The sequence below is a fragment of the Camelina sativa genome, chromosome 4 (genome assembly GCF_000633955.1).
Source record: "Camelina sativa cultivar DH55 chromosome 4, Cs, whole genome shotgun sequence".
NCBI classification, from domain to species: domain Eukaryota; kingdom Viridiplantae; phylum Streptophyta; class Magnoliopsida; order Brassicales; family Brassicaceae; genus Camelina; species Camelina sativa.
In genome coordinates, this window is record NC_025688.1 from 27,842,970 (window position 1) to 27,866,923 (window position 23,954).

The 23,954-nt window shown below is 37.5% G+C and overlaps 6 protein-coding genes and 1 pseudogene across 7 annotated transcripts; 4 read left to right on the forward strand and 3 right to left on the reverse strand.

The window, feature by feature from the left end:
- LOC104782899 (protein IQ-DOMAIN 14-like) lies at positions 2,214-6,200 on the forward strand. Its single transcript, XM_010507960.2, has 6 exons — positions 2,214-2,548; positions 3,131-3,207; positions 3,316-3,413; positions 3,528-4,856; positions 4,958-5,287; positions 5,365-6,200. The coding sequence occupies exons 3-6, from the start codon at positions 3,339-3,341 to the stop codon at positions 6,046-6,048; spliced, it is 2,418 nt and encodes an 805-aa protein (XP_010506262.1). The 5' UTR covers positions 2,214-2,548; positions 3,131-3,207; positions 3,316-3,338; the 3' UTR covers positions 6,049-6,200.
- On the forward strand, positions 9,138-11,388 carry LOC104784391 (probable L-type lectin-domain containing receptor kinase V.3). Its single transcript, XM_010509421.2, has one exon. It carries the CDS (start codon positions 9,319-9,321, stop codon positions 11,293-11,295), a length of 1,977 nt encoding a protein of 658 aa, XP_010507723.2. The 5' UTR covers positions 9,138-9,318; the 3' UTR covers positions 11,296-11,388.
- On the forward strand, positions 12,997-15,419 carry LOC104782900 (acyl-[acyl-carrier-protein] desaturase 7, chloroplastic-like). The gene is given in 3 exon segments (NM_001319286.1): positions 12,997-13,136; positions 14,277-14,781; positions 14,859-15,419. Coding segments are annotated over 3 exon segments (1,206 nt in total).
- LOC104782901 (protein FAM136A-like) lies at positions 16,018-17,273 on the forward strand. The gene is made up of 3 exons (XM_010507962.2): positions 16,018-16,364; positions 16,564-16,701; positions 16,952-17,273. Exons 1-3 carry the CDS (start codon positions 16,242-16,244, stop codon positions 17,144-17,146), a joined length of 456 nt encoding a protein of 151 aa, XP_010506264.1. The 5' UTR covers positions 16,018-16,241; the 3' UTR covers positions 17,147-17,273.
- On the reverse strand, positions 17,353-17,982 carry LOC104782902 (jacalin-related lectin 24-like). Its single transcript, XM_010507965.2, has 2 exons — positions 17,762-17,982; positions 17,353-17,660 (listed from the first exon to the last, which is right to left on the reverse strand). Exons 1-2 carry the CDS (start codon positions 17,963-17,965, stop codon positions 17,373-17,375), a joined length of 492 nt encoding a protein of 163 aa, XP_010506267.1. The 5' UTR covers positions 17,966-17,982; the 3' UTR covers positions 17,353-17,372.
- LOC104784392 lies at positions 19,073-19,777 on the reverse strand (annotated as a pseudogene).
- On the reverse strand, positions 22,406-23,532 carry LOC104782903 (jacalin-related lectin 25-like). Of its 2 annotated transcripts, none has more exons than XM_010507967.1 (2): positions 23,278-23,532; positions 22,406-23,059 (listed from the first exon to the last, which is right to left on the reverse strand). In XM_010507967.1, the coding sequence occupies exons 1-2, from the start codon at positions 23,530-23,532 to the stop codon at positions 22,406-22,408; spliced, it is 909 nt and encodes a 302-aa protein (XP_010506269.1). The 2 variants fall into 2 exon arrangements, with proteins under 2 accessions (XP_010506269.1, XP_010506268.1); XM_010507966.1 differs by having other exon boundaries at positions 22,406-23,146.

Below are 23,954 nucleotides of genomic sequence, written 5' to 3' on the forward strand. Positions count from 1 at the left end.
ATACGTTAGATGTGAATTCTTTAATGTTTTTGCCTAAATACATGTAAAGTAATACTAGACTTTTATATTCTTCTGATTCTTACCAGCAAAACCTAACAAGCTAACATACACACATTAAAAAGTTTTCTACGGTTATCATAAAAGTCTTAACTGTGTACCATATGACATAAAGTTATGTTGTTGTGGTTTTATGAGATTAAAAGAAAGAAAAAGAGATATAGAGTACAAGAAATATGGCTATAGATCACCTAATTTTATTAATTATCAGTTGAGGTCAATTTTTTTTTTTTTTTGTCATCTGAAATTTTTATTAGAATTTTGTTGTAGAATCATGGTGAAATACAACGCCCAAAAGAGGGAACCATATGCCGGCGGACAAAGTTTATGTCCCCAGAGTCTAAAGTCGGAAGAAGAAGAGATTTCCCCGGAAACTAAACCCAAAACAAGAGAAACCAAAGATAATACAATAACAAAAAATTTTAACCCAATTCGCAAGAGAGCAGAACCTTTATTAAGAACAGAAGAAACCAAGCTAAAATCTTAAGAGAAGTAAAAGAACGCAAGAGAGCAGAACCTTTATTAAGAACAGAAGAAACCAAGCTAAAATCTTAAGAGAAGTAAAAGAACGCAAGAGAGCAGAACCTTTATTAAGAACAGAAGAAACCAAGCTAAAATCTTACAAGAAGTAAAAGAACCAAGAAGCAAAGAACCTCCTCTTCTTGTGAAGCACCTGCCACTGAGATTAACCAGTTGAGGTCAATTATCTATGTTGGGTATCCCCTTAGACACAAGAATATATGATGGTATCATATATAGGTAGGGTTAGGTTAGGTCTTAATGATGAAAATTAATAATTAAGTCACACACACGAGCAAATGTGGGCAGCATACGAAGACGACGGGGAATGAATGGGAAGAAGAATTGTCTTATCACTAATTAGTTGAAATATTTTATAATATTCTTGCTTTGAATTGTATTCCAAAGATAAAATGAAAATTATATGCGTTTTTAACACCCGAATAAGTAAATTATGTTTCCCAAGTCCGTGGACTATATATATGTAATTTGGTACCGTCTAATTCGATACATTTGATTCGCATATCTAGACCAATAACTAGCTAGGACGAGTCTTGTTGAGAAGAAACCTTATCCCGCCCCATAACATGAAACAACACTAGTACAGCCACGCTGCCTCGGCTCTAATAAGTTCAAAATACTACTCCACTTTAACCCCAACATGTCCAAGAGGAGAACACTGATTGGTCCATGTCACGTGAACTAACACATTTGGCAAGTACTGCACAAATTAATGACGGCAAGAAAGTGAGACGACCACACGCGAGATGTGAGCGCGTAAGTCATGAGAGACAACAAAGAGAATCAACCTCGTCTATGAAAATTTCATCAGATTCTGTCGATACCAAACAAAAAAAACTCATACTAATAGTATTTTTGTTGGTCGTTTACAAAAATTTAAATTGCGACTGTCCTAATTATGATTTGTATATTATACACCGGATAAAATAAACAAATCAGAATGGGTCTCTCCACTAAACTTAAAAAATATATTAAAAATTCTACAAAATATATATATACTCTTTGGGCGGGGGCAGGAACAACACATATACTTAAGAAACGATAATAATGGGCATAGTTCTTCTTTGAGACCTGCTTCTGCTTTTCTTTCTGTTGCTGTCTTTGATTATAATAGGAAAGCTTTATGTTTATTTAATGATGCAACTATGACGTCTTTCTTTTATTAAACTTACAAAAGATTAGCCTAAAACAAATTTATTACCTAGAAAAAAATTCATTCAATAATTATTTTCATGGTAACACTGAAAAGTACAGTTCGACATCACATCCTATCAACTAAAAGAAATGGTACACACAAAAAAAAAAGGGTTAAATCAGTTGTTGTCTACGTTTGGAGATGAAAAGTTATCAAGAAGTCTCCCCACTAAACGCTATTAATGATCCAATAAAATCTACTAATCTAACATATTAGTCGTCCACTAAGAAAATTGTGTTACCGTTGTTTGGTTAGGGATGAGTTTTTTGAGTTTTGTGGTTAGTAAAAAAGCCAACATTGAGTGAGATAAAGTGAACAACTCTTTCTCTCTCTTCATGATGGTAAAATCGATTTGATTAAAATCCAAAAAAGGTAGTAAGAGAAACAAAAAGCAGCAAAGGAAGGAAAAAAAGTTTCAAAATTTACATTGGCATACCAACTAGACCCAGATCCAAAGTTGCAGACTTTTCAACCATTTTCAAAGTCATTTTACCCACACACACAACACTACTAAAAAGGATTAGTATTTAGAAGACTAATTAATGTTTTCTTAAAATACTATTTCTTTATTGTGCGTTAGAGAGCTGAGAGAGGAAGCAAGCAGAGGAGAGGATAGACAAAAGAGAAAAGGGAAATTTACCAGACAAGAGTTCTTTCTTCTCTGCCCCTTGCCTCTCTCTCTCTCTCTCTCTTTCTTAGTTTCTTTTGAGAAGATTTAGAAGAAGGGGTAAAGCTACAAAAAACTTCAGACTCGAGGTTAGTAATTCGTGTTGCTTAGTGATGATTATTTTAGTTCTGTTTCTTGATTTTATAGTTTTTCACTTTCTGGTTTTCTGGGTTGTTTCAAAAGATCTGTCTTTTCTTGTTCTTTGTGTGTCTCTACTCTTGTTGGGATGTGAAACAAAACACATGATACTTGAGGGGGGAGAGAGACAGAGAGAGAACTCACTTGTGACTTGTTTTTGTTCTCTGAGTAAAATTCTCTAGGCAAAATTGAAACTTTTTTCAGTTTTCTAATATTATTCTGCATATTAAATTTGAGAATTTTACAACTTAAAAGCTGTCTTCTTTGTCTCTGTGTGTGTCTCTCACTCTCTCTTTTGTTACAATAGAGCAAGCAAGTTTTGTGTTGATTTAGTTAGTTCACCTAATCTGAAGAGTTGAGCTAAGATTTGTCAAAAAGTTAAAACTTACTTTTCATGGAAGCTCAACAAACTCAAAGAAACCCCTCTCTCTCTCGTCTTCTCTTTGGCAGTTTCTGTATTTGAGTTTCTTTGGATCTGCCTTTAATTTTTCTTTCATTTGTCTTTTAACTGCAGTTTCTTTTGGATCATGCAGGTACGAGTTTTTTTCTTGGGCTACAGAGCAATCATGCTAACTTACGCCTTTTCCCAAAATCTTATCCATCTGTCTCGGTAAGAAATGGTTCCTTTGAGCAATACACTGTTGTAGTGGTCTTAAAACTCTCCATGCATAGATCTTTAAAACAAAGGTTGTGTTCTGCTGTTGAATTGTGTTGACAGATAAGGAAAGTAATGTTGGAAAAATGGTGAAGAAAGGAAGTTGGTTTTCTGCAATCAAAAGGGTTTTTACTCCACATTCCAAAGAGAAGCTTGGCAATGTAAGCTTGTTTTGCTCTATAAGAAACGTTTACTTAAGATTGCAAAGATGTTGGATTTAAGGAGTTTTTTGATGAGTTACTTTTTGGCTCTTGGTGACCATTTACTTGCAACAGGAAACAGAGATAAAGAGTGGAAAAGAAAAAAGGAAGAAAGGTTTTGGGAAGCGAGAGCCTAGTAGTATTGAAAAGATCTTGGGAGAGGCTGCGAGAGATCATAATCTTGTTTTCAGGCCTCCTACTCCTGAGAGACCAAATCCATTCTCAGTCTCTCCTCCTCTGAGGCCTGCTTCTCCTCGGGCTCCGTCTCCAAGAGTTGCCTCACCACGAGCCGCTTCGCCAAAGCCTCCTTCTCCTAGAGCTGAAGTTCCAAGATCCCTTTCGCCAAAGCTACCTTCTCCTAGAGCTGAAGTTCCAAGATCTCTTTCGCCAAAGCCCCATGATCGGTCAAAGCCATCATCAGCCTCTGCCAATGCTCCTCCTTCTCTGAGGCCTGCTTCTACTCGAGTACCTTCTCAGAGAATTACCACTTCCAGTGTTCCTTCTCCAAGACCAAGTTCACCAAGAGGTGCCTCCCCACAAGCCGTCTCTTCAAAGTCACCTTCTCCAAGAGTAGAGCCACCAACATTGGACACTCCAAGACCTCCTTCGCCAAAGCCTCCTTCCCCAAGAGCAGACCCACCAAGATTAGATGCTCCAAGACCCACTACGCCTAAGCCACCTTCTCCAAGAGTAGAGCCACCAACATTGGACACTCCAAGACCTCCTTCGCCAAAGCCTCCTTCCCCAAGAGCAGACCCACCAAGATTAGATGCTCCAAGACCCACTACGCCTAAGCCACCTTCTCCAAGAGTAGAGCCACCAACATTGGACACTCCAAGACCTCCTTCGCCAAAGCCTCCTTCCCCAAGAGCAGACCCACCAAGATTAGATGCTCCAAGACCCACTACGCCTAAGCCACCTTCTCCAAGAGTAGAGCCACCAACATTGGACACTCCAAGACCTCCTTCGCCAAAGCCTCCTTCCCCAAGAGCAGACCCACCAAGATTAGATGCTCCAAGACCCACTACGCCTAAGCCACCTTCTCCAAGAGTAGAGCCACCAACATTGGACACTCCAAGACCTCCTTCGCCAAAGCCTCCTTCCCCAAGAGCAGACCCACCAAGATTAGATGCTCCAAGACCCACTACGCCTAAGCCACCTTCTCCAAGAGTAGAGCCACCAACATTGGACACTCCAAGACCTCCTTCGCCAAAGCCTCCTTCCCCAAGAGCAGACCCACCAAGATTAGATGCTCCAAGACCCACTACGCCTAAGCTCCCTTCTCCAAGAGCGGTTTCGCCTAGAGCTGTTCAGCGACGGGAGATTGTTCATAGACCAGAGCCAACACTTTCGGTTCAACATGCTTCTGCAACAAAGATTCAAGGAGCTTTCAGAGGTTTCATGGTACGTATACACATTTATAAGTTTCTGTTTCAAGATTTGCACATTATTACACTAGCCTCTATGTCCGAGACAAGGAAGTTACTGACTTAAGAGTGTAACAGGCAAGGAAGAGTTTCAGAGCTCTCAAAGGTCTAGTCAGGCTTCAAGGGGTGGTGAGAGGATACAGCGTGAAGCGTCAGACGATAAATGCAATGAAGTACATGCAACAAGTGGTCCGTGTTCAATCACAGATCCAGTCACGTCGCATCAAAATGTTGGAAAACCAAGCTCAGGTTGAGAAAGATGAAGCCAAATGGGCTGCATCTGAAGCTGGTAATGATAATTGGGATGACAGTGTGCTGACAAAAGAGGAAAGGGATGCAAGATCACTGAGAAAAACTGAGGCTATCATCAAGAGAGAAAGATCCATGGCCTATGCATATTCTCGCAAGGTAAATACTCAATCCTTCCTTCCTCATGCCATCATCATGTTGATGCAGTTTTTGCTAACGTCTCTATCTCTGTGCAGTTGTGGAAAAACAGTCCCAAGTATACTCAGGAGAATCGTTCTTCAGGTGGGTTCCCTCAATGGTGGAACTGGGCGGACCGGCAGCATCCTCTTGCTAGTCCTGCACCGAGCTATAGCCAACCATTAAGAGATTTCAGGCTAACACCATCAAGACTCTGTCCAAGTCCTCTGTCTCAGTCAAGCAAAAAACACCATACAAGGCTTGACAACCACTTTGACAGTTCAACACCCAGATCGTCGAGGTCTACACTGCTCACTCCATCCAGACACATCCACAGTGGTACATCAAGATACTCGAGAGGAAGACTAATAAGAGGTCAAGATTCTCCATTCAAGGATGATGACAGCCTCACAAGCTGCCCTCCATTCCCGAGTTACATGGCTCCAACAGTCTCTGCGAAGGCAAAAGTCAGACCAAACAGCAATCCAAAGGAGAGAGTGATGGGTACACCTGTCAGCGAGAAGAGGAGAATGTCATTTCCCCCTACACAACAGCAAGGTCTCGATACGTTTAGATGGAACAAAGGGTCATTGGTCATGAGCAACAGCAGCAGCCAAAGGGGTCCTGGTTCACCTGGAGGTGTGGTTCTTGAGAAACACAAGACACTTAAATCAGTAGGAAATTTGAGCATTGGTTCCTCTGCCTCGACAGTTGGGAGAAAAGAATTTAACAGATTTGTGTGATCTCTTTTGATTTGAACATTTTGTTTCCTTATTTTGTGGCTTTTGCTTCACTTATGGTTGGTGGTGTTGATTTTGAGTGTTGTAACATAATAAAAAGGTAAAACATAAACAACAACAGAGGATTTGGTTTGAAGTAGAAGTTTTTAGAGTCATATGAGCATGAGACTTGGTAATACAATTGAAGCAATTCAAAAGCGTAAAATGTCACCTAAGGTATGATTCAAGACCTAAATCTGCTGGGTAGAAACTAGAACAAAACACCAAGTATCTTAAGACTAGATTCAGATAAAACGTATGATCAAGATCATCATCACAAATAGTTCACATTAGGTTCGTTCTAACATCAGCTTTCTCAATTCCAATCTTATGCTATTGAAGTTACGAAATACCCTCTGTCTAGCAAAAACGGTACGTTCCGATCCATATAAATACGACTTCTTCTTATACCCTGTGAGGCTGTGACAGAACCTCATCAGAGACTAAATCAAAATACATAGGGGAAACCAAACGGATGAGTATAGTTGTTTCTCTGATTAGATTTTAAATTTAATGTTTCAGACACAACTTTCCAGTAAATTAAGATATTGGATTTGTTGACATATGTCTGGCCTGGTTTTATATAGAAAATATATAAAACTTATCATGTATGGGAATAATTCATTATCACCAATAAGAATAACCAATAATTCATTTGATTTTTTTTGGGATATTAGTTCTACAAGTATATTCTTTCTATATTATGAACATTATGCTGTATCGTTTTTTTTACTTGTCATATGTAGTGTATTTCTTATTTTGCTTTTATATTTGTATTCATTTTAAAATAAACAATTCACATGAAGTTATTATTTAAATATTTTCAAATTATATTTACTTATTAATAGTATTCTAATCATGTATCATTTATTAGTATATAGTTAATTAACATATATATTATATATATTCATATTACTTTATCAAAAACAAATTGTTGTAAACTTGTAAATATACATAAGTTAGGTTTTGATCTCACTTATATTAGTACAACTGAATCATTTCCCATATGATTTCAATATATGACTTCATCAAATATTTCGGAGTGTCTTTAGTTTTGGATCAAATATCATGGATAATATTTATTCTCATAATTGAATCTAAATAATATAATATATAATTTGTTAATTTTCTTGCGTTTGTTGGATAGTATAAATACTATTGAAGGTACGAAGAAAAGTAAAAAACAATAATTGAGGGAAACATTTTCAAATTTTTGTAGGAAAAAAGTATATTTATGTGATATAAACTATTAAATAATCAATTTATTAAATAAGTTATTAAACTCTTTTAAAGTATATAATTACAAAATAACATTTCCTAGTATTAGAGAAAAAGAGACAAAGTAAGATATGAATCCAACAACGACAATTTTATGCAATACATATAACCAAAATAAATTATAGTATGTGTTATTCTATAACGGTATTGCTTTAAAATGTTGTGTTTGTTTGTGTGACCTAACTACTCCAACCTTGGAAGTAGTCTTAGTTGAATGAGTGTACTGCCGGTAAAAAAACAGTAATTTTTTGAACTTTGGCAGCTTGCAGAGCTGACCAACAACGTCCAGAATATTTTGGAGGCCCTGAGTAGTTCAGAAGTCGTGGAAATAAAGGTATGTAAGATGCTCCTCATCTCTCATTCATTGATAATATGACTAGTTAAGTGGAAAGGTAGAGATGGTGTAGGACAATGTCCCAAAAGTTAAAATTAAGTTGGTAGGTAGAGATGGTGTAGGACATGAGATCACCATGAGCGTAGAAAAAGGAAAAAAGAGGTTTATCTTCCAAAAGAATTGGATAAAGTTTTTGCAAGCTGAGAAAATAGGTTTAGGTAGATACAGTTATCTTCTGTTCTGGTGGGACTAACACAAATGTAATTGTTCTTCTCGATGTTAAGAAGAATGTAGAATCAGAATCTGCACCTCCACCTGCATCACCAACCCAAGTAAGCTTTCCTAACACTCATTCTCATTCTCTCCACATTTGATTTATAGTGATTTCCTAGCACTTATTCTCTTTCTCTCCACATTTGATTTATAGTGATTTCTTAATTATTTTCTCTTGTGATCAAGGTGGTTTCACTTGAGGAAGACAAAGACCAACAAGCTTGTGAGATTGTTCAGGAGGACAAATTAATTCCCAAAACAAAATCTTTGGAGGTTAGTATTTATATCCTTTTGTCACAAATGAACGAATCATTAATGGTGTTTGTTTCTGTCTCTAATGTCTATGTCTCTGTCTCTAACAGGAAACATGTTCCTCTCAGATAGATCATATAATCATGTTGGAGCAATCATGTTCCTCACAGAAAGATCATATAACCATGCTGGAGAAATCATGTTCCTCGCAGAAAGATCTTATAATCATGTTGGAGAAATCATGTTCCTCGCAAAAGAACATTATAAAAGGGTTGGAGATGAAATTAGAAGAAAGTCAAAAGGTAGTGGGTGAGCTGAAAAGCCTGCTTTGCAAAGGAGAGTTGGATCGTAAGAGCCTCATAGACACAATTATGGGAAGAATATATCGTGTTGGACATTTTTTATGTGACATTTGGACAATTATGGTACTAAGCAAAAAATTTCTTTCAGGATCAACTTGAGAGCATGACAGGAGAACGCCCCTCCTGGCTACGTTCGTAATGCGCTCGTGTGACAGGATTAACCGGTTAATAACCTGGTTTGGGCTCTCTCATCTCTGGTTTAGTTAATTAGGATTTCTGGTGTAGTTATTTCATCTTAAATATTTTAAACAAGGCTGTGACTTTGTAGTGAACAGATGTCATAAGGTATATTGGGTCTACTATTGTAAGATGTTGATGTGGAATATTATCTTCTGACCAAAACATAAAAAAGTAATTTTGCCTACCTAGTTTATTGGTTCTTCCATGGTTCATGAAGGTTTGGGATACCATTAAGTCTCTAAGTAGTTAATTAATTGATTTCAGTCATTGACCCTGCAACTTGTAGCTCTCTGTTATAACTTATAAGTCTTTGCAGGTCTTGACTATTTCATATGTTTTTTGTGTGTCTACAGTCATTAGTTTAGTCTCTTAAAGATACAAATTGGTTAATTAACTGATGTCGAAGCATTGACTCTGCAACTTGTAGCAATCTTTCTAATTTTAGTCCTTTGTGGAGCTTGACTACTTCATGCGCTTTTTTGTGGCTTAGTTGACTTCCATCATGCTCTTCAGAATATAAACTAAGCTCCTAGTTTCTCAACTCATCGATGAAAGATGATGTCTCACAAAATCAACTTACGAGTAATTTTCTTGATCCTTGCTTTGTTCTGTTGTAATGAAAACTCCCATGGCAAGCTGGTTTGGGAGGGATCTGCTGGAATTTTCAAAGGTTTCAGGACGTTGACGAGTACCACGAAGCATGCATATGGTCAAGGATTCGATGACAAGCCATTTCTTTTCAAGAATTCCCTCACCGGTGCAATGACTGATTTTTCTTTCACCTTCTTTTTTGCTATTGCCCCTGAGCATAGGCACAAAGGCTCTCACGGTATGGCCTTCGTGATCTCTCCTACAAGAGGCATTCCTGATGCATCGGCCGATCAGTACCTTGGAATCTTCAATGAAGCAAATAACGGGAACAGCTCAAATCATATCCTCGCTGTGGAGCTGGACATAAATAAAGATGATGAATTTGACGACATTAATGATAACCATGTTGGTATCAACATAAATGGGATGAAGTCTATTGTATCTGCTCCAGCTGGTTATTATGATCAAGAAGGTCAATTTAGAAATCTTTCTTTGATCAGTGGAAATCTACTCCGAGTCACGATTTTGTATAGCCAGAAGGAGAAACAGCTTAATGTCACCTTATCATCGCCAGAGGAGTCTTATTACCCAAAGCAGCCACTTCTTTCGCTAAACCAAGATCTGTCACCGCATCTTTTGGAGAAAATGTATGTCGGCTTCTCAGCCTCGACGGGTTCGGTTAGGGCACTGCACTACATTTGGATTTGGTATAGATTTACCACATTGATTGTTCCAGAACTGGATTTTGGGATACCGACGTTTCCTCCATATCCCAAGCCAAAATCACTAGTAAATCGGATTCTTTGGGCGACTGGCTTGGCATTGGCTCTCTTTGTTGCAATGGTTGCATCAGCTTTTAGTTTCTTCTTATATAGGAGAAACCAAAAGGTTCAAGAGGTTTTAGAGGAGTGGGAGATTCAAAATGGACCACATAGGTTTGCTTACAAAGAACTGTTTAAAGCCACAAACGGTTTCAAACAACTTCTAGGCAAAGGAGGGTTTGGTCAGGTCTTTAAAGGCACACTACCAGGTTCAGCTGCAACAATTGCTGTTAAGCGGGTTTCTCATGGTTCGAGTCAAGGAATGAGAGAATTCTTGGCCGAGATAGCAACTATTGGTCGTCTTAGACACCCTAATCTAGTTAGGCTTCTTGGTTATTGCAAATACAAAGAAGAGCTCTACTTGGTTTATGACTTCATGCCCAATGGAAGCCTTGACAAGTACCTCTACGGCGGATCAGATCAAGAACAGCTCTCTTGGACTCAACGTTTCAAGATTATTAAAGACGTTGCATCCGCACTTTCCTATCTCCATCACGAGTGGGTACAAGTCGTGATTCATCGAGACATCAAGCCTGCAAATGTCCTAATCGACGACAAGATGAATGCAAGTCTTGGAGATTTTGGGTTGGCTAAGCTATACGATCAAGGATATGATCCTCAAACCTCTCGAGTAGCTGGAACATTCGGGTACATGGCACCAGAGCTCATGAGAACCGGAAGACCAACCACGGGAACAGATGTGTATGCCTTTGGTGTGTTTATGCTTGAAGTTTCTTGTGGTAGAAAGCTGTTTGAGCCACGAGCAGAGCCTGAAGAGGTCGTTCTTGCGGATTGGGCGATTAATCGTTGGGAAAACGGCGATATAGTAGAGGCGGTGAATGAAAGTATCCGACCTGATCATGACAAGGGACAACTCGAGCTTGTTCTGAAGCTAGGAGTGTTATGCTCGCACCAAGCTGAAGAGGTTAGGCCGGATATGGCTACGGTGGTTAAGATCTTGGACGGAGTTTCTGAGCTTCCGGATAATCTCCTGGACATTGTCAGAACCGAGAAGTTGGGAAAATGGTACGAGACGTACAAAAACGTGCTTGATACGGAGATTACAGAATCTGCAGGTAACTTGACGATTACGGAACCGATGACTTCCGTTGGACGGTAAAAAAAGTGATTGTCGATGTTTTGATGAGAACTTCAACCGTCCAACATGTGACTGTGTTTGCTTTATAAAATATCTTTGTGTTCATACTTAAATTTGGCGGTGTATTTATACATGACCAGAGAAGTGTGTTTCTCTTTGTTTTACTCTAATACTCTTTATCTTGTATTACTTCTGTTTTCGGTTATTTTTTGTTGGGTGTGCTAACTAATTGGATTTAAACGTATATTGTTTTTGTTTCGGTGGAAAAGAAGAGCTTTGAGGAAGAAAAAAAAAAACCAAAATGTGTGACTAATACTAGTATAGATTCATGCCAAACCCAATAATCATTTGTTTATTTAAAGAATTAATAGATCCATAATATGAAGTTACATAACGTTAATCTGGAGTTACATATATAACGTTTCCATCATTGTGCTATAATTGTGTTTTCTTTTACTGGGAAATTCTAAATCAAAACTAGACTAATAAATCCATAATATGCAGTTACATAACGTTAATTTTCTCAGGAGATAAAATGCGATCAAAGAAATATATTTAATCGCTATCACGAACAAAAACAACTGTTCACTCTAGAAAATATTGCAAAACAAAATAAAATAAAGAAGAAGTCTCAATTGCCACGTTGTTAATATGCAAATGCTTATTAATTAAGTTGCCTTTTTTTTAGTCACGGTTGTAAATGAGAAACGTTGTGCGATCAAAGGCTCAAAACGTTGTGCGATCAAAGGCTCAAAACGTTGTGCTAAACTTGGCAGAAGAGTATAGAATGAAGCCTAAAAATGCAGAAGACAAAGACCATTGAAAACCATCAAACCCAGCAACGTACGGTCAATAGAGTTTTCATATGCCAAGTGGGACATCCACGTGGAGACCCAATGACACTTGTCCCCTCTCTCTCTCTCAACTTATTTGGCTTTTTCGTGGATACTCACGCCCCGAGTACGTTCGATTGAAACAATTACAAAAATCAAATACTACTATATAGTGTATTTGTATTGACCTATTTACCCCTTCTCATTGCTAATCGATTTGGTAAGATCTAATACCCAAATTAATTTATATATATGTATACAAAAGTCATCTATTGATAATTAATCCTTATTACTTAAGCGTTCACAAGAATCATGATCATCTTCTTTTGACACCTAAGTGTTTAAAAGTCATATATATTTTCAACTTAACTATTCAACTCAACAAAATGTTTTAATCAACTCCACCTTATTTGTACTACACTATTTAATATAGGTGTGGTCATCGATGTGTTGTTGTATCATTATTCATTGTTGACTTATACTTGTAAATTATTTCGATATAATTCTATTACCGACATGGATACTCTACCAAAAATATCTATAGACAAAAATAATGTGAAATTGAAACATCTCAAGGGTATTTTAGAACATATATCCCTTTAAAAAAAAAAACATATTTCTAAGTTTTGAACTTTCACAAAAATATGACGTCATATTCCTTATATTAATAATATTATTTATTTTTTCCTATCTCTCTCTCTCTCTCTCTCTTACTATTACTTACCTCCGTTGCTCTCTACGCTGTTCATAAGAAGCATTCTCTTTCTGTGGACGAAACTGAACCTGAGAACCCAAAACAAAAAAGCCAGAGCCAAACCCAGACCGAGTGATAGAGATTGAGAGAGCAATTTAGCTTTGTAGCAAGAACGATTCAATTCATATCAAGAAAATGGCTCTAAAGCTTAACCCTTTGGTGGCATCTCAGCCCTACAAATTCCCTTCCTCGACTCGTCCGCCTATCTCTTCTTTCAGATCTCCCAAGTTCCTCTGCCTCGCTTCATCTTCTCCGGCTCTCAGCTCCGGCGCCAAGTCAGTCTCTTTCTCCCATATTCCTCTCTTTTTATCTATCTACTTTTTTGATTATCATCTCTCTGCCAAGAGAGATTTGGTTCATCTTTGTTCTGGGTTTTGCTTGGTTCTTTTTTGGATATTGGATCTTGGTTTTCTCTGTTTAGTTCATTGTTCTTTACTTCTTTACTTAACATTTGCTTAATCTCGACTGTGATTTCAATCAAAGTGCTATCCTTTTTCATCTGGGTTTATAAGAAAGATGTGACCAACCTCTGATATTCTCTGTTCTTGAACGATTCAATGCTCGTTTACATTTTCTTCTTGAATCTCATGGTGTTGACTGTTCTCTAGATTCATTCACGTTTCTCTTCAGACTGCTCCATGTAGTATCAAAATCTTTTGTCTTCACCATTATTTAGATTGCTCTTTGATTGGATTGGTGGTTAGTTAAAATTAACAGTATTTACTCTCGTTCTAGTTACCTTCTGTATTGTATAGTAATGTTTAGATTTGATTAAGACATTGATGAATAGCTTCTCTTAGTCAAAACCTGATTTATTTTCGTGGGGAAAGTTTTGTTTTGTTTTTTTTAATCTGGTTGGTTTTTTGGCTTTTCTTTTGTTACATTTAATGGTGAAATGCATGTCCACTTGTTGCTTACTCATTTCTTGAACGTATTACTTTACGTCTGTTTCCTTTTCTTCAAAGGCATTACGTTGGATATCACGCTTCTTACAGGGCTTCCTTGCGTCTATGCATGCTTACTTCGTGTCCTCTCTCTCTCTTTAGTTTCCGTCCAAATTTTTTTCACGCTTTTCTCTAATTCATTCACTCTAATTTTCTTCTATGTTTCTTTCTCTCCCTGCAATCATTTCTTTGTGCTTCACATTGCCAAGTGAACATTGAAATGAAAGATCGATTCATGAATGCAAATATAACGTCTTTGTCTTATGTTTAAACATTTCTTGTGTTTGTTAGTAGGAATTTTCGAATTGTTTATCTTGAACGCATAGATATGTTTTGAAATGTGGACATGAATGCTTATCTAAATGCAGTCAAATGTGTTATTGTTTTTTTTTGGTTGTATATCAGAATTGAGACCTTTCTTGATAGTTTCGATGATTTCTGAAAGTACTCTATTTTTTTGGGTTGATGCAGGGAGGTTGAGAGTTTGAAGAAGCCATTTACCCCACCTAGGGAAGTGCATGTTCAAGTCTTGCACTCCATGCCACCTCAAAAGATCGAGATCTTCAAATCTATGGAAAACTGGGCCGAGGAGAATCTTCTGATTCATCTCAAGGATGTTGAGAAGTCTTGGCAACCCCAGGATTTCTTGCCTGATCCTGCATCGGATGGGTTTGAAGATCAGGTAAGAGAGTTAAGAGAGAGGGCTAGAGAGCTCCCTGATGATTACTTTGTTGTTTTGGTCGGGGACATGATCACAGAAGAAGCACTTCCGACCTATCAAACTATGTTGAACACTTTGGACGGAGTTAGGGATGAAACAGGTGCTAGTCCTACTTCATGGGCTATTTGGACAAGAGCTTGGACAGCAGAGGAAAACCGACATGGTGATCTTCTGAACAAATACCTTTACTTGTCTGGTCGTGTTGACATGAGGCAGATCGAAAAGACCATTCAGTACTTGATTGGATCCGGAATGGTGAGATAGTTTCAAGCAATTATTATAAATTCTGGTTAATATGACTTCCTAATGCTTTAACTCTTTTGTTTTCATAGGATCCGCGGACAGAGAATAACCCCTACCTTGGCTTCATCTATACTTCATTCCAAGAAAGAGCGACCTTCATCTCTCACGGAAACACAGCCCGCCAAGCCAAAGAGCATGGTGACTTCAAACTAGCCCAAATATGTGGCACAATAGCTGCAGACGAGAAGCGTCACGAAACAGCATACACGAAGATAGTTGAGAAGCTCTTTGAGATTGATCCTGATGGTACAGTCATGGCTTTTGCAGACATGATGAGAAAGAAAATCTCAATGCCTGCTCACTTGATGTACGATGGGCGCAACGACAACCTCTTTGACAACTTCTCATCCGTGGCTCAGAGGCTCGGTGTTTACACTGCGAAAGACTACGCAGACATTCTTGAGTTTTTGGTTGGTAGGTGGAAAATTGGGGGCTTAACTGGGCTTTCAGGTGAAGGAAACAAAGCACAAGACTATCTATGCGGGTTGTCTCCAAGAATCAAGAGATTGGATGAGAGAGCTCAAGCAAGAGCCAAGAAAGGACCCAAGATTCCTTTCAGCTGGATACATGACAGAGAAGTGCAGCTCTAAAAAGGACAAAGACAGAAAAAACCCCTCTCCTCTCGGTTACTCATTTCATCAGTCTGCTTTTGAAATTGGTGTAGATTACTATGGTTTCTGATAATGTTGTCGGTCTACTAGTTTACAAAGTTGAGAAGCAGTGATTTTAGTATCTTTGTTTTTCCCAGTCACTATATGTTTGGGTCATTGGTCCCTTAGTACACTTTTGTAGTAGTTAAAAACAGTTGAAGTCTGGTCTGTACTCAGTTTTCTCTGTGGAGTTTTGTTTGCAGTTCAGGTTAGTTTTGTTTTTTTGTCTCTCCGAGTTTCTTCTGTTTTCTTAGACAACAACAACAAACAACTCATGTGGCTTTTAGCAATTTTGATAATCATAATGAATATCTTCCATATAAGTTTACAGTATCATTCATTCATTAAGAGGTTTAAGATCAAGTTTTGATTTGGCCAAGAGACTCTCAAGACACAAATCTTGTATTCCACAAATCCTAAATTTTTTTAAGTCAATAACACTAAGAAACTTGCTTCAGCCACGTCACGTGTAAAGGGGAATAATAATGTTCGTTAATGGGCCCGAATTTAAAAGCCCAATAAGGTAGTGTTTCACTGATTCCGCCATGGAAGGCGGTTGAAGCTCTAACCTATGAACTTGGGGAAGGAGTCGAAAAGATTTTCTTATACTACTGTTCAATCTTTAATTTCCTTTCTACTGCAAAGTTAAAAAGATTCCAAATTTTTGCGTGAATCATCATCATTGTCATTGGAACAGAACCGGAGAAAGAGAAACTGAAACTTGAAGTAGTAATAAAGAAATCCAAGTCGCCGGGGGAAAGAATGGATCAGACGGCGGAGGAGAAGATGGTGAGAGAGAGAATTAGAAAGAGAGTTAACGAAGTCAGTTCTGTGTCTCAGTCTCTTCTTTCTCCAGTTCAAGACCACATCAATTTCACCCTTCAAGTTCGTCTCTTTCTCTCTCTTTCAAATATGCGTTCTTCCTAAAATTGTGTCGAAACAAAGTTAATTTCACAGAGCCCTAGACTCAGTTTTATTTCTCCTAGTTGCTAAGTTCCTGAAGTTAGGTTCTTTATGTATACTTAGTTTGCTTAGTCTGAGATTTTATCTAAAGGGTATGTTTTGTGCTGTTGTGTTGATGCAGAAGGCATACTTCAAATGTGCATATGAGTGCTTTGATAGGACAAGAACACACTCTGAGATTAGTCGATGTGCAGAGAGTTGCAGTGTTCCAATCACCAATGCGCAGAACCACTTTGATAACGAGATGTCTGTGTTCCAAGTGAGTCACTTCTTAAAACTCTGTTTCTTGTTTAGTTAGAGGTTGATGCAGGGCAAGTTTTCTATTGTACATGAGTGTCGAGAATTTAGTGACTGTAGTCTTAAACTTTCGTTTTTCAAATGTGTTTATGAAAGTAGTGTATGTTATTGTTTCCTAGATTCTCTATATCTCAGGACAATAGCTTAGTTTTGAGTACTAGACATCACTTACCAATTCAAGTTTGTGTTTTGACTTTTACCGATGAATGTAGGAGAGGTTGAATAGATCTCTTGTGGTTTGTCAAGACAAGTTTGAGGCTGCTAAGCTCCAGAAGACTAGAACTGAAGCTGTAAATGGTTTGGAGCAGTGTGTGAACCAAACTGTTGATGAAGCTGTGAAGACTCTGCCTAATCTCGTGGAAAGAATGAAGAAAGCTTTGTCAATCACAGACCTATCTCCTCCGTAACTATATTATAATAGCGACTCTTTCTGATTCTTAGAAATTAAATTTTATTTGATCTCCAATAAACTCGAATACATTCCTATCAAACAGAGAAGTGAAATTATTGGTTGACAAAGCTTTCTTCATTAGCATTAGCATAACATAAATTATAGTAGTTCTTTATTCAGATAATGAAACGAAACAATAAAACAAAGAGTTCTGAAGTTAAAGTAACCAAAAGAGCACTGGATCATACTTCTTGCTTAATAGTGTGTACACCCGAGATGATAGGCTTTACATAGAGACCTATCGAACTAAGAGAATAATCGCAAGATCCGAAGAAACCTCCAAACTCACGGCGGTCATGTATTTCCGCAAGAAACTCAAACCTCTCATATCTTGTCCGGTCAGATTCCGATCCTGCACAAAGGACCTCGTGCTTTCCTTCGTTTGTATGAAACGTCAGAGAGGAAATATTACAGTTACGCATCTCTCCGCTAATGCCAGTGACAAACTCAGACTCATGGTTCAGCCTCAACTGCAGGATAATGTTAAGTAACCAAACGAAATATCAATCCATTTCATTATTAGACTGACATAGTTTTTAGAGGTAAAACAAGAGAGTTGAGTGAGACTTACAATTCGAGTACTTTGGTTTTCTTCGTCTGAGCCGTACTTTTTGGACATGACAAGATCTCCGTTTTCCACATATCCAAACTGAATGGATGTTACAGAAGAATCATCAAGAGTGACGAATATGTGACTTATTTTGTCATGGCCAGTTTCTTCCCAGTGATCTATCTTGTCATATTCTCCTAATGGTCCGAGTTTCAACACCACCATTTTTGTGGAAAATTAAAGCGTGCTAGCTAGTACGATTGGATACAGAGTAATAAGGCAAAGGGATATATATAGCCATAGGCGGACTCAGGGTACGGGATTGTGCAAGAAACCGATGAGTCATCTTTGACTTGGTATTTACGGTGTTCATGAGAACCAAGCGTAGAAAAGTCTCCACTACATTAAAGAAAAGGCCCTCTTGTAAACGTAAAGATTACTCAATCGCACTCTTTGAATTCCAAGAGGCATTCAAGAACACAAATCATACAAGCCAAGGTAATTCAACATATGCCAAGTGAACAATCATCCGAGTAAAATAAAATTAATAATTTGAAAATGAATTGTGGCTTCAAAGATAACAAAAATGTGGCATGTCCCTTTTGTTATATACTATATACTTCTGTGGGTAGTCTCTTGTCGTTTAAGACTACTATCTTGCACGAATGCACAACGAAATAATAATTCATGACCAAATGGACTTGAGAATATAATAACATGACATGTCACTATGTCAAAATATAGTTCAATGACTCTCTCTCTCTCTTTCTCTCATTTAGGGAGAAAATCATTTTGCAATTTCTTACCCTAATCTAACAAGGCTTTGAAGAAGCCAATGTAAACATATGCGGAGTGGATTAACTCATTCGAATAAAGCAAATTAATAATCCTAATAAATATATTAATCTTTAATTATAAGAGTGGTAGCTTAACGATATAAAAAAAATGTGGCATTCCTCCATTAAAGAAAAACATAAAAACTCAAAACTTAATACTTAAAATGACAAGAGATAGTGTGTTGTCTCATGTCGTTTAGGAGCATGCAAACGAAAAGGAAACTAATTTAGTCCAAGAGATTTCTAAAAAAGGCGCCCCAACTTTGAGAATATCGCACCTTTGAGTTTAGGCTTACGAGTGGGATTGACATGATAACCCTCGGAGAACTCATGAGGCATTAGATACGCAAGTGTCTGATAGTTAGTGATTTTGGCTAGCCGATCATCAGATGATTGGTAGTGACTGATCTTGTCTTCTAATTTGGGTTTATGAACGATGGCCTTGACATGATACCCATCAGAGACCTCATTAGGAATTTGATATTCAAGCTTCCCATTACGGTTCATTGTGGCCTAAAGGATTAGTTGATTGGTAGACAGTGAGCTGGTCGTCTTCGTCATTGGTGACTTTGTAGTTGGTTTTAACCCCATGTTGCACCTTGCTGGTCTCAGGGGGCTCAACTTTGTCATTGAGAGTGGGCTTGTCATCGTACCTGGGATAAACATACATTCCAATCGATGCCAGACCGCCAAATTTGCTAAAAGACCCAAAGAAACCACCAAACTCACAATGATCACGAATCCCCACATCAATTTCCCTCTTACAGCTTTCAGGATAATCGACTATCTTGCAATACGGTCCGCATTTCCTCTGGTTAGTGTGAAATGTCAAAGACGTGACAAGTCCTTTCCAATATATTCCACTCAACCCAGTCACATACTCATCGTGATTCAGTCTTATCTGTGTACATTGCATAAACTTGCTTTACCGTGGTAATCAGGAAAAAAACATGTGAATATATACTATTCCAATTAAAACTTACTATTTCGTTCGATGAACCTTCTTCGGACGAACCGTACTTTTCAGACACGTCATGACCTCTCTCCTGAAAATAGCTAAACTGAACAGATAGTATTCTATGTTTGTTGTAAGCAACAACTATATTAGAGATCATGTTGCCTCCTCGTTCCAATTCTTATGAAAAAAATGTTTTGACCCAATCGGTCCGACTTTGAACATCTTCCTACTACGGAATTTCATTTCGAATATAGCAGTCAAAAGAATTAAGCTCTTTGCTGCTTTAAAAAAGAATTTGTTCTTATTATGAAGACGATCCACACTTTATAGACAAGAAAAAAAAAAAAAAAGCTTTACATAATTTCTCTAAAAAAACTTCCTTAATCAAAATGTAAATCAACATGGAAACGGTAAATTTACTAAATTCTAAAGACCAAAAGTGTAAAACTAAATATTATCCTTGATTGCATATATATATTTGTTATTTACTTTTTACCTTATACATAGTTTCTAGCTGGTTTCTTTGCTAACAAGTTAAGATGCCGATCTTCCAAATATTTAAAATTAAAAGCCTTTTACCATCTCTAGAATTTATGAGCCAAATTGAGCTAAGGACTTGAATAAGTTATCAGCAAAATCGGACGACGTGAATGAGATTATATCATTAGCCATTGCTTCTGATCCACTATAGATCAGACGCTTCTTAGCAAACCAGCCAATGTTTGGATGCCGCTTATTACTGCCGGCACTGAGGAGAGACTTAACTAGTTAACATCTTTTCCTCTCTTTCTGGTGATGAATGAGCTTCCTAATGAGGATACTACTACCAACAAGACCAGCTCTTCTTAATCCTATTTTCCTTTTAATGAACTCATGTTGCAGGTTTCTCTTTTGCAGTCTTGTTTCTTTTATGTATTTCAACCAGTCCATGCTAACACACTTTCTAGTGCTGGTCCGAGAGCTCGGTCCCATATAAGCTGAACCAAACACAATTCTTTTTCTAGGGCTAGTCCGAGAGCTCGGTGATTATATGAGGACTTATAACAAGATTATAATTCTTTTTCGCATACTCCAACTGTGTGAAACTTTCTTCAGTCATGTACAAGACCGAAAAGCAAAGAATGGCAACGTAGAGGAATTTTGTGTGTTTTACCTTGCCACAGCTCTTTCGATATGTTTTCTTCACATTCCTTCACAACTGATTTGATCCAAAGCAAAAATTCCTGTTGCAACAAGACAAAAAAAGAGACTAATTAAGAAATTGTTCCCACCAACTTATCATTGTACCATAAAACTATCACACGCTACCTTTCCTAGACTCAAGCTCTGACGTAAACTGAAGGACTTAAACATATACTCAAGATATAGACAATTCCACCTTCATGATCACTATAGCAAATATAAATATAAAACAGTAGAAAAACAAAAAGATCATGCTACGGCGTATCAAAAAACAATAAACACAAGAAACTGAAGCTTGTTTTAGAAGAAATTAATACAGACCTGTGGATAGTGATGTAAAGCCTCATGAGCTCTTCATCTTTGCATCATCAAATCCCAACATGTGGGAAAACAAATTTGCACCCAAAGATGTATCTGAGGGGATGGAATCACCATTCTTGTACATAATCCTGCAATGATTGAGTGGAAAGTTAAATTCAAAGAATAAACAAGGGATGACAAATTTTCCACTAAAGGGTACACTATGATTAGTACCGAAAACTCAGAAGCTACAAGAAACATGAAAAAGATTACAAAAATATATATTCTTCACTGACCTCTGATAAGCATACGCAGCTACAGCAGGAAAACGAGCAATCAGGTACAATCCTCATATGTTGGCTCCTAGAACCTGAACTAAAAGATTTTTTGTTATGATACCATGCTAGTAGCTGGCAGCTACTATATATGAAACGCTATCAATAATAACTAAACCATTGAAAAGCACACTTTGACTTGTGAATTCCATTCTCATATGCCTTTTGGAACTCTTTTGGCACGTGGAACATCAGGTATAGAAAATTAGTATTCCACTGAAAATGGTTTACTTATGGAAAAAAAAAAAAAAAAAAAAAAANAGCTTTAACCCATCTCACAACAAGAACAAGCAAAAAAACTATACGATCGAGTAAAGAGAACCACATAATTGTTTAGTTAATGGCATGCATACAAACTTTTGGCCGTCTGAATAAACAAGGCTGACCACGACGTATGACAGAGTTGTCCATCATGTCATCAAGCACAAGAAACTAAACTTGAAGCTTATATGTAACAAACAAGAATCAGTCCGTAAAGCATCTCAGCTTCTGACTCGATCAATTCATTCAGGCTTCAGTTCCTCTGTAAACAACTCTACGTACCGTTACCAACACAATCAATATCAAATATTCAAGACACGACATTATCATAAAATGGAAATCATATCGGTTTCACTAATGCAGTCTCTATGCCTAGAGAGACAGTAAAACTAAAACTGAGTGACAGAAATAATTTAACTTACAATGACAAGATTGTACAACAACTTCAAATTAAGAGCGTAGTCATAGCTAGTACGGAACTAGACTGCTGAGTTTACACAAGTTAAAAGTCATCATGAAAAAATTGAAAATGTAATCATCATCTCCAACAATCAATTCACAAAAGATTTTGTCATTTATAGATTTCGTTTTAAGTCAGAAGACATGGAGCACATAATTGTAGAAAACTAAGACATTTGCTTCATTAAAGTAGCTACTTTATTTAAGATAAAACTCAACAGCAACTTGAACTAGGGTATAGTATTGAACACTTCCACAAGAAGTTTCTTAATCGATCGACCAGGTCGGGACTCAAATACATGCCAATCGAGATCATACGTGGGATAACGACCAATTAGTCCAAGAGATTTCCGAAAAGGCGCTCCAACTTGGAGAATATCCCATCTTCGAGTTTAGGCGTACGACCAAAGGGCTCGACATGATAACCATCAGAGAACTCATGAGGCATTTGATACTCAAGTGTCCGATTGTTAGTGCTTCTGGCTAGAAGATCAGATGATTGGTAGAGACTCATCTTGTCTTCGAACTTGGGCTTATGAGCGATGGCCTTGACATGATAACCATCAGAGACCTCATGATCATGAGGCATTGGATATTCACGCGTCTCATTATGGTTGACTGTGGCTAAAGGATGATCAGATGATTGGTAGAGAGTGGGTTGGTCGTCGTCGTCGTCGTCGTCGGCGACTTGGGTGACTTTGTAGTTGGTTCTGAGGGGTGCGTCACTGATCCTTGTAATGGGACACACATAAATGCCAATGGAAGTCAGATTGCCACAGTCATCAAAAGACCCAAAGAAACCACCAAACTCACGACGATCACGGATCTTCACATCAAGTTCCCTCTTATAGTGATCCACATTTACTGATGTAAATTTATGACAAATCGGGCCGTGCTTCCCCTGATTAGTGTGAATGTTCAAAGACGTGAGTTCCATACAATGTATTGCACTCAACCCGATCACAAACTCATCGTCCTTCAGTCTCACCTGTGTATTGCATAAATTTGTTTTAACGTGGTCATCAGGAACAAGTACGTACGAAAACAAACTATACATTGTAAACAACAGTGTTAACTATTACAAAAAAAAAACAAAATCTTAAGATTCCACTATATATAAATATGGTTTCAGGATAAAATAAATTACCATAGATTATAACTATCAGAAGAAGAAAAGACATGAAGACATATTATAACAGAACTTACTATTTCGTGGGATTGAGCTTTGTACTTTTTTTTCATGGTATCGGCCGACGCACCATACCTTTCAGACACGACATGATCACCTCCGTTCTGATCAGGATAGCTAAACTGAATACAATTTATGCCATCGCTGTCGAAAGCAACATATATACTAGAGATCATGTTGCGTCCCTTCTCGTCCCACTCCAGACTCTTATGATTATCATGAATTGACCCAATTGGTCCAACTTTGAACATCTCCCTATCACGGGATTTCATTTAGAATATAGCTGTCGAAATTAGAATTAAGCTCGGAATTGAAATTTGTTCTTTGTGAGGACGATCCATACTTTTATATATTTATAGGGACGAAGAGAAAGCTTTACATAAACAAATCTCTAGCTAGCTCTAAGAAAACTTCCTTAATCAAAATGTAAATTAACTTTGAAAACAGTAAATTTACTAAATTCAAACGACCGAAAATGTAAAAGGTATATATTATTCTTGCTTGCATATATTTTTTTACCTATAGTTTACTTATTTTAGAGATACATTCATTTAGCCCGTGAAAGCCTTCTTTTAACTTTTAATACGTACTATATACTTCCTACCGTTCACTTTTTAAAGGGTACGTACTAGTAATAATATTCAAAGGTTATTTCAACCTTTTTTAATTATTGTTTTGGAATCTTCTATTTAAT